This window comes from Pelodiscus sinensis, chromosome 19 (assembly GCF_049634645.1).
Source record: "Pelodiscus sinensis isolate JC-2024 chromosome 19, ASM4963464v1, whole genome shotgun sequence".
Classification (NCBI taxonomy): Eukaryota; Metazoa; Chordata; order Testudines; family Trionychidae; genus Pelodiscus; species Pelodiscus sinensis.
In genome coordinates this window covers 2,803,395-2,812,864 of record NC_134729.1, presented here as the reverse complement: position 1 = coordinate 2,812,864, position 9,470 = coordinate 2,803,395, and the positions used below count along the sequence as shown (strand labels likewise).

Genomic DNA, 9,470 nt, shown 5'->3' with positions numbered 1-9,470 from the left:
CCAATCGGCGGCGCCCCCGTGATGACGCGGGTCTGCTGCCGGCCAATCGGCCTGGGCGGAGCCCGCCCCCTGGCGGGGACGCCGCGCGCGCCCGCCGCGACGCACCCGGAAGTGGCTCCCGCTGGGTCACGAGTCTTAAAAGGGTGAGTCACGCGGCGGGTGATGCAACGTCTGGCAACGGGGGCCCGGGCGCGCGCTCAGCGAGCCGCGTGACGTCACGCATCACCCGCCAGCCCCTTAAAGGGCCAGGCCCCGGGCAAAGGCCGGACCCCCCCGCTCAGGGCCCGCCCCAAAGACCCCCCCACGGCCAGCCCCGCCCCTGGGTAAACCCGGAGCGCGCCCCGCCCCCCCTCGGAGCGGCCCCCCCCCCCGCGCAGATGCGCCATTGCCCCCCCCAAACAGGGCCGGGCCCGATCCCGGCCCGACCCCCCGGCTGGGTTGCCCGGAGCCCGGTGCATGCCGGGACGGCCCCGCTCGGCCCTGGGGCGCGGGGCATGCTGGGAACGGAATCCCCAGGGCTGCCCCTGGCCCCCAGTGCGCAGGCGCGGGAGGAAGCGCCCCGCGCTGCCCCGCCCCTTCCTGGCCCTGGCTGGGGGGAGGCGAGAGGGGCGCGAGACCCCCGCCCGGCGCCGCAGCATGAGCCCAGGTAGGGCCGGGGGCGGGGCGCTGGGCCCCCCCTCCCTGTGGGGCCGGGCCGGGGTGTGGGGCGCTGGGCCCCCCCTCCCTGTGGGGCCGGGCCGGGGTGTGGGGCGCTGGGCCCCCCCCTCCCTGTGGGGCAGGGCCGGGGTGTGGGGCGCTGGGCCCCCCCCTCCCTGTGGGGCAGGGCCGGGGTGTGGGGCGCTGGGCCCCCCCTCCCTGTGGGGCCGGGCCGGGGTGTGGGGCGCTGGGCCCCCCCTCCCTGTGGGGCCGAGCCGGGGTGTGGGGCGCTGGGCCCCCCCCCTGTGGGGCCGGGCCGGGGTGTGGGGCGCTGGGCCCCCCCCCCCCTGTGGGGCCGGGCCGGGGTGTGGGGCGCTGGGCCCCCCCTCCCTGTGGGGCCGGGCCGGGGTGTGGGGCGCTGGGCCCCCCCTCCCTGTAGGGCCGAGCCGGGGTGTGGGGCGCTGGGCCCCCCCCCTGTGGGGCCGGGCCGGGGTGTGGGGCTCTGGGACCCCCCTCCCTGTGGGGCCGGGCCGGGGTGTGGGGCGCTGGGCCCCCCCTCCCTGTGGGGCCGGGCCGGGGTGTGGGGCGCTGGGCCCCCCCCCCCTGTGGGGCCGGGCCGGGGTGTGGGGCGCTGGGCCCCCCCTCCCTGTGGGGCCGGGCCGGGGTGTGGGGCGCTGGGCCCCCCCCTGTGGGGCTGGGGACACACTCTGGGGGGCCCCCATCCCCAAAGGGCAGGGCTTGGCTTGTGGGGCGCTGGACTTGGCCCATCCCCGCAGTGGGGGGCGCTTGGCCCTGTGGGTCCCACTCCCGGTACAGCACCGGGCAGCTCCCTCCCTGGGGCTCACACGGGGCTTGGGGGGGCGCTGGGTGTGACTGGCTGGGGACTGTGCTAGTGCCTGCTACAGGCCAGGGCAGCCCGACTGGGGGGCCAAGGGCCCAGTGTGACCGGGACAGTCTGCTCCATACCGCGTCCTGCTTGTCGAGGGCAGGGTGGGGGTCCCAGGTCAAAGCTGGCTGCTGGGACTCCCGGCTCCTGGCTGCCAGGCCTGGCTTTGTCCTGCCTGGCCAGACCAGCGCTCGCCCCCATTCTCTGCCTGCGAAACGGGAGGAGGAACCCACGACCCCACTGCCTTAGCCGGGCTCCCCGCAGCCCCATCCTCTCTCCAGCCCCCTAGGTAGATTGGAAACTCCCCGGCAACTGGGTGTCATCTGTGTGTGCACACGCACCGTGCCTAGCGCGGGGGCTGCCGAGTCTTGGGGCGTCTCGAGGCCGGGGCGGCGCTGCCGGAGCTTGGTGTGAGCTAGGGTCCTGCCACATGGCACGAACACCTGCTGGACTGGGGCTCAGGGTGGGCCAGGAGCTTGGTGTCCTGCAGCCGGGGACCACAGCCAAGGAGCTTGGGGGCTCTGGTTATTTAGCATTGGTGTTACTGGAGTCTGGTGCCCCTCCCTGGGCCTTGTTGGGTGCTAACCTAGACACTGCCCCTGTCCAGCTGCTTCCTTCAACCCTACTGCCCAGTCTATGCACTGGAGACCCTGGGCCTGACACTGAAATGCAGCCACCTCTGGGGTGGGACGTGGCAGCTGTTTTAACACTCCCCAAGCATTGTTAGGTGAATCTGCCCATGTCTTGGTCCTGTGGGTCAGCATTGGGCTTCCAGGACCCTGCTGCTGGCTCTGTTTGCTGGGATGGGTGGCAGCGCCGCGGGGGCCCTGTCCAGCTGCTGGCCCCCGTCGGGCACGTGCCGTGTCTGTTCGGCTGTGCCGACTCCCAACGGCGCAGCTGTCCTCCCATTGCAGGCCCCTCACCTCGGCGTTTGGGCAGGGAGAGCCGCAGGCGCGTCCTGGCTTCCAACTTCCCCTCGGGTCGGATTTGGAGTCCCAGGAGGATCCGGCCCCGTCGCAAGCCTGGGGTAAACCCCGCCTCGCCTGCAGCTGCCTGGCCAGACTTGGCCGGCGCCCGGTGGGAGCCACTTTCGGTGCCTTCTGGTGCATTTCCCAGCAGAAACGCTGCTGAGCTGGAGTCCCCGGGAGGCGGGTGCTGGGATCCCAGCGCACCAGGGCGGCTCCCTGAGGCCACATGAGAGGGGAAGGAGACAGGGCCCCTGCTTTGACCTGGGCGCCTCTTTAGCTCACCCAGGGTGGACCAGTGGGGCTGGAGCCAGGATCCGGGGTTCTCTCCCAGCTCTGGCTCCCTGTGTGCCTTACGACCAACCCCTTCTCCTTTCTGCACCCCCCTGTAGCGGGGGGTAGCGCCGGTCCCCGTGCCCAGGGCTCAGCGCCCACCCTGTGCCCAGGGACCAGGCGTGCTCAGACCCTGGCAGGGAGGAGCCGGTCTCTCCGGCTATTCCCACTGAGGCGTGGCCTCCCTCCCCTCTCTCCCAGACGTGGGCTAGCATCGGCTGCCGCGAGCGCACGGCTGCAGACGGCGACGCTGCCGGTGCTTCCCGGGCGAGGGTGCCCGGCCATGAGTGCAGGAGGGCAGCGTGTGTGCGTGTAACGCCAGCATGTTCGCCACCATGAGCAGGTAGGACCCCCCCCCCTCCCGTGCTCTGGCGGGGATTAAAGGAGCTGGCAGCGGTTAGTAGGTCAGCCACCGCCTGGGATTAAGGCGGGAGCACTACAGGGCCCTTGTGTCTGCAGAAGTGCAAGGCCGAGAACATGCAGGCTTCCCTTGCCCCTTGCTCCCGACCCACAGCCCCTAGTGTCCCAGCCCTGAGGCCCCCCCGCCAGTGCCCCTCACTCCCACCCCGTAGCCCCTGCCAGCCCAGGCCTGGGCTCTCCTAGCCCTGCTGGTGCCCCTCACCCGCACCCTGCAGCCCCCAAGGTGTCCCTGGAACAGATCCCTCTGCTTGCTCAGACTGTCTGGTTTCTGGTCCTAGGAGCCTTTGGGCAGCTGTATTCCAGAACCCCTTCCTCCCAGCCCCCCATGGCCCCAGGACGCCCCTCCCCTTGCTGCCATCTCTGCCTGCCCGCCTCCGCTAACCCAGCCCTTTGGCAGGTGTCTCAGCACGGCGGGGGCACAATGAATGGCGGCGATGACCCCGCTGGCGGAGATCCAGGTGGGGGCCCGGTGGCCGTGCCCGTGGGCTGGCAGCGGCAGGTGGAGGAGGGCACCGTGCGCTACATCAGGTAGGGCTCCCCTGCAGTGGCCCCGTGGCCCCCCCAGCCCTGGCGGGCCCCCAGCTGGCCCTGACCCCCGCCTCTCTCAGTCCTAGTGGCACAAGCCTCGGCTCGCTGGAGCAGACCCGCGCCTACCTCCTGACGGACGGGACCTGCAAGTGCGGGCTCGAGTGTCCGCTCAACCTGCACAAGGTACGGGGGGGCGGAGCAATGGGGGTGGGGGCGGAGCAATGGGGGTGGGGGCGGAGCAATGGGGGTCAACCCCAGGGCTCGGTGTGGCTGTGACGCTCTTCTTCCCCTGGCAGGTTTTCAACTTTGACCCGGCGGCCGTGGTGGTGCCACGGGGAGGGGCCGGGGCCCGAGGTGACCAGGACATGACCAAGTTGTGCAACCACCGCCGGAAAACGGTCGCCATGGCCACCCTGTATCGCAGCATGGAGAGCACCACGCCCCTGGGCCTGGCCCGCCTGGGCCCAGGTAACGGCCCCCCCGCCCCCGGCCGCCTGGGCTCCCTCGGGGCCCATCGCCCCCCCCCCCCGGCCCACCTGGGCTCCCTTGTGGCCCATCCTTCTCCCTGCCCAGGCTCTCCTTGTGCCAATCCGTCCTCGCCCTGGGCTTTCCCCTCCCTGGGACAGGTCCCCGCCTCTCCCAGAACCTGAGGCCGGGCTCCCTACCCCCAAACCCTCCGGCAGGCCCTGCTCTCTCCCCACAGGGCCCACTGCTGGGGAAGGAGGCTCCGGGGCGGCTGGGCCAGCGTAGCTCCAGCCTCCCCCAGCCCGTGAGCTCCCAGGGCAGGGTGGGGGGACCCGGCCGGGCCTAGCTCCACACCGAGACCCCTGGGGTTTGTTGCAGGAGCTGGGCTGAGCCAGATGTGCCACTCGGATGCCGCCAGCTGCCAGCAGCCAGGCCCCTTGGGCAGAGCGCCAGGCCCGGAGGCCGAGGGACCCGGCAAGCCCCAGCCCGCGGAGCAGGCCACCGAGATGCGAGCTGAGCCCTGCCTGGCCTGCCCTGGATCCCGCCCTGCCAGCACCCGGCCTGGCCAGGCCCCGTCCTTCCCCTGTCACCACAGCGCCCTCCTCGGGGACATCTTCCCAGGCAGGGCGCCCTGCAGCGGCTCGCCCCGCGGGGCCTACCCGGCGCACCCCACCTGCCCCCTGCAGAGCTTTGGCCTGGAGCCCCTGGACACGGCCCCCCGGCCCTTCCCCCTCGGCCCCTTCCCCCCGCCAGACGAGCTGATGCCCTCCAGCCTGCTGGGGAAGCCTCCCGTCCCTGCCACGCCACCCCCGGAGGGGGCCCCTGCCTGGAACCGCGCCTGCCCCCTGCCTGCAGGTGCCTCCCTTGGCAGGCCCTCCGTCTCGCCAGCAGAGGGCAGCACCGAGCTGTCCCCCCAGCGCTCCAGCCCTATGGAGCCTGCAGGGCCCCCTCTGGTGCCCAGGCACCCCTGCAGGGAGGAGGCCCCCCCCCACAATGCCTTAGCCAACCAAAGCAGCAGTAACCCACCAGTGCCCTTAGCAGCCGTGCCCGAGGGCAAGGGGGCGCCCGGCTTCCTGGCCCTGCCCCTGAGCCAATTCCTGCAGCAGCCGGGCGCCCCCTCCTTCCCCGCCAGCAGCCTGCTGAGCGCGGCCGCCAAGGCCCAGCTGGCCAGCCAGCGGCGCGCCGACGAGCCCCCCTCTAGCACTTTACCCGGGCACCTGCGGGGCTCCAACGTGCTGCTCTCCGTGGTGGGCGGGCGGGCGCTGCCCAAGCCGCCCCGGCGCCAGCGCCGCTCGCCCACCGTGCTGCGCCTGCTCAAGGACTCGCAGCCGGGCCAGGCCAGGCCGGAGCCGGCGCCAGCCCGCAGGGCCCGGCCCAGGGAGCAGGCCGTCCCCCCGCCCGCGGAGGCCAAAGGCAGCCCCCTGGCCCCCAGCCAGCCGCTGTCGTCTCTGCTGAGCCTGCTGGGTGCCCAAGCCCCGGGCCTGCCCCCGCTGCCTCCGCTGCCCCTGAGCGACAGTCTCCCCAGCCTCCCGCCCGCCTGCCAGGACTTCAACAGCCAGCTCCTCAGCCTCTTCAGCCAGCTGGCCTCCGCCTCCTCCGAGCCAGCCTCAGGGAACCCCCCTCCGCCGAAAGCTGCTGCCCCCAGCGCCAGCACAGGTAGGAACCGGCTGCTCCCTGGCCTGGCCACTAGCCGGGTGGGAGGGGGGGCTCCGGGGGAGGGGGAAGCTGAGGCACGTGCCCCCACCTGTCCCCTCTGACCCAGCTGTTCTTCGCAGGTGCCACCGTCTCGCCAGCCGCCACCAAAGCAGCCTCGGCCTCCGGCCCCAGCAGCGGCACCGGGGAGGGCAGCAGCGGAGCTCTGGGGGGGCCGCTGCCCCCGGGCCCAGAGTCCTTCCCCTTCCTGGAGCAGGAGCAGGAGCTGCCCTTCCTCGGCTCCCTGCCCCCCGGCCTCCAGGGCAGCTTCCTGGGCTCCTTGCCGTTCTCCCTGGCCCTGAGCCAGCCGCACCTGCTGGGCTGCCCAGGGCAGAGCGAGGTGTCGCTCCCGGCCCTGGGCCTGCCGGGCGAGCCCGAGGGGCAGGTGCTGCAGACCCTGCTCATGGCCTCTCTGCTCCAGAGCCAGCCCCACTCGCCCCTGCTGCCCCTGGGTGGCCTCGGCCTGCCCAGCCTGGACCTGCTGCAACAGCCTGGCGGCCTCCTCCCCGCCCTGCTGCCCTTGCCCGACCCGCCCTGCCAGGGGGACAAGGCGCCGGAGCCCTTTGCGGCCCTCGCGGACGGGCCCCTGCAGCCGCTGCTCTTCCCGGCGCTGTCCGCCTCGCCCGCCGTCGTAGCTTTAAACTCGGCTCTGCTGGCAGCTGGCCTGGCAGCCTCCGACGCCCAGGTAAGGCTGGGCTGGGGCGCCCGGGAGGGCTGCTTCTCTGGGCCTATCCAGAGCAAAGTGCTCAGCAGCCAGCAGGGGAGCGTCCCCCTCCCTGCTCTGTCTGGGGGAGGGCAGGCCACTGTGGCTACAGCTGGGGGGTCCTCCCCTCCCTGCTCTGTCTCGGGGGGGGGGGCAGGCCACTGTGGCTTTACAGCTGGGGGGTCCCCCCCTCCCTGCTCTGTCTCGGGGGGGGGGGCAGGCCACTGTGGCTTTACAGCTGGGGGGTCCCCCCCTCCCTGCTCTGTCTCGGGGGGGGGCAGGCCACTGTGGCTCTGCAGCTAGGGGGGTCCCCCCCCCGCTCTAGGGCCTGATGCTACCTTCTGTCCTCCTAGCCTGGCGTTGCCAGCTCCCCCATGGCACCTACCTCGACCAGCACAACACCCACAACTACTGAGGCCCCCGAGCCCGCTGCTGCCTTCAGCAGCGCCCCGGCGCCCCCCAGCTCCTGCGGCCGGCTCCACCCGCTGCTGCCCCCGCTGGCCAGCCCGCTGCTGAGCGCCGCGCTGCTGGGTGAGTGGCGCCCCTCTCGCCGGGCGGGGGGCGGGATGATCCCTGAGGCACCGCAGCCCGGCCCACGGGCGCAGGGCCCACCCACCCCACTGACTCTCTCTCCCCCAGGAGACCTGTCGGCGCTGAGCCCCCTGGGGGCTGCTGGGAGCCCCCTGCTCCAGAGCCAGCCACAATTGCTGCCTCCTGCCCTGCCAGCGCCTCTGGGCCTCCAGCCCTTCCAGGGCCTGCTCGGCAACTCCAGCCCCCTGGCCTGCCTCCTGCAGGTGAGCGGGGGGAGGGGCCCTCTGGTAAGGCTTTTGGGAACGATTTTGGATTAATTTGCATATGCAAACAGCAGTTTCCCAGCCAGCTGTCAGCGGTGGGGGGAGGGCGGTGCACGTGGGAGCCTTGCCCCCCTCACAGCCCTTCCCTTTCCTCCCTGGCAGCTCAGCCCTGGGTTCGGCCTCCCCGAGAAGCTGGCGACGGCACCGAGCGAAGGCCCCTCCCCGAACCCGCCCAGCGTCCCGGACCCGGAGCCGCCGGCCCCCTTCGCCCCCTTCTGCACGGACGCTGCCCCCGCTGCCCTGCCAAGTGCCTTAGACTCCCCCTCCGTGCCCAGGGCAATGGACTGCCTGGCCACAGGCCCCCTGGAGCCGGCCGGGCCGGGCCAGCCGGGTTTCGCCTCCCTCGCGGGGCAGCCGGACACTGGAGCCCCCTACTCCAGGACAGCCCTGAAACGGGCGCGGCGCGGCGGAGAGGGGCTGAACGGTAACGTCCCCCCGTGCGGGGGGGCCCGCAGAACCAAGAGCGGCCGCCGTGGGGCCGGCCGGGGCCGTGGGGCCTGGGGAAGCAGGCGACACTTCAATGGGCAGGCGGGGGAGCCAGCAACGCCCTCGGGGCACCCGCCCCACCCAGCCTGGAGGTGCAATGGTGAGCTCGCGGCGCCGGGCACAGGCAGCCCGCCAGCCCCTGGCAAAGCAGAGGAGCTGAAGGTACGGAACGGGCACCATCCCTGGCTCAGGTGGCCTGCAGGGGGCGCTGCAGAGCCCGTCCCCAGGGCAGGGGGTGGAGCCAGCTTTCACCCCGCCCCCTTCCCTAGGGCTCAGCTGTCCTGTGGGGCCACCAGCACCATGGCTGACCCAGCCTTGCTCTTGGCCTTGCAGGGGAACCCTGGGAAGCTGCGCCCATCCCGCCGGGGCCGGAGGAGGAAGGGCAGGTGAGTGTGAGGGGCAGGGGGACCTGCCCCCCCAGCCCTTCTGAGCAGGGTGGGACACAGGAGGCCATGGCCCTGACGTGTTCTGTCTTTGCAGCACCCCCCGGCCCAGCACCCGCCTGGAGACGCCGCGAGCAAGGGGCCCAAGCGCCGAGCCAGGCTCCGTCCCCACTGTAAGTACCACCTGCCTGTCTGTGCCGAGGGCCTGGTGGGGCCCCTTGCCCCACAGCCTGGCTCAGCAGCAGCCTGCCTTCTCTCCCCTGCAGGAGGCCGGAGCCCCTGGGCGGCGCCCCCGGCCTGGCCGCCCTGCCAAGAACCGCCGCCCAAAGCTGGTGACGTAGCGGTGGCCCAGAGGTGCCAGTGGGAGGCCGACCGACGCACCCAGCAACCCGCCAGCGGGCACTGGCCCCAGCAGGCACTTGGACAGTGGGGCCAGCTCGGGGGCCCAGCCCGGCCGGCGGTGCCGTTGCTGGCAATGGGCACTTAGTGCGTTTCCTGGGGGCCCCGTGTCGGGTCTCGCCAAAGCACTTCGCAGCCCCGCTGCCCCGCCGCGAGGTGCCAGGGCGCGCCAGGCTGGGGGGCTCCTCCCCTACCTCAGCCCTGCGGGCATCGCAGCAGGGCCCGACCGCCTCAGGGGTTCGCTTTGGGCGCGTCTCGCCCACCGCCCGGCGCAGGGGGCATGGTACAGAGCAATAACCGCAGCCCGGGGCAGGTGCTGGGCACGGGGGCTACGCCCCAGCCTCATTTTCCCTTGTTTTTAATTCCTCTGAAAACACTCAGGTCCGGTGGCTGGCGGGGCCCAGCTGCGCCGCCAGCCCCACCCAGCCACCCACACTACGCGCCCCGCCCCCGGCGGCTGGTGTGCATTATGCAAAGCGGGGGGCAGCGCCCGGCGGGGCGGGGGCTGGGCCCTGCCCCCCTCACCGACGGCGGCCTTGCTTTCATCGACGCTTCCGCGGGGTTTGTCTCAACCGTGGAACCGGCGACTCGGCGCTTTTCTAGGGGAGCAACTTAACTTAACGGCTGGGGCCGCGCAGCGCCGGCTCTCGCGGGACGTGGGGTGTTTTGTATCGATTATTAAAATGTGTATTTAAATCCTGGCCCGTGTGGCAAGTGCTG

General features: G+C 72.6%; 1 protein-coding gene across 5 annotated transcripts; it reads left to right on the top strand.

The window, feature by feature from the left end:
• The first annotated feature begins 11 nt into the window (after positions 1-11).
• LOC112547572 (methyl-CpG-binding domain protein 6) lies at positions 12-9,451 on the top strand. 5 transcript variants are annotated; one of them, XM_075901772.1, is made up of 14 exons: positions 497-646; positions 2,437-2,549; positions 3,022-3,163; positions 3,638-3,768; positions 3,849-3,951; positions 4,065-4,236; positions 4,612-5,889; positions 6,009-6,610; positions 6,982-7,159; positions 7,268-7,446; positions 7,585-8,130; positions 8,302-8,354; positions 8,449-8,524; positions 8,618-9,451. In XM_075901772.1, exons 4-14 carry the CDS (start codon positions 3,662-3,664, stop codon positions 8,690-8,692), a joined length of 3,369 nt encoding a protein of 1,122 aa, XP_075757887.1. In that variant the 5' UTR covers positions 497-646; positions 2,437-2,549; positions 3,022-3,163; positions 3,638-3,661; the 3' UTR covers positions 8,693-9,451. The 5 variants fall into 5 exon arrangements, with proteins under 5 accessions (XP_075757888.1, XP_075757889.1, XP_075757885.1 ...); XM_075901773.1 differs by lacking the exons at positions 497-646; positions 2,437-2,549 and adding an exon at positions 12-143; XM_075901774.1 differs by lacking the exon at positions 2,437-2,549 and having other exon boundaries at positions 493-646; positions 7,268-7,422.
• The last annotated feature ends 19 nt before the right edge of the window (positions 9,452-9,470 follow it).

Coding starts and splice junctions, on each gene's coding strand:
- LOC112547572 (XM_075901773.1), top strand. CDS start 3,662: ATGAATGGCGGCGATGACCCCGCTGGCGGAGATCCAGGTGGGGGCCCG. Junction 4,237..4,611: donor CCTGGCCCGCCTGGGCCCAG/GTAACGGCCCCC, acceptor GGTTTGTTGCAG/GAGCTGGGCTGAGCCAGATG. Junction 8,525..8,617: donor AGCCAGGCTCCGTCCCCACT/GTAAGTACCACC, acceptor TCTCCCCTGCAG/GAGGCCGGAGCCCCTGGGCG.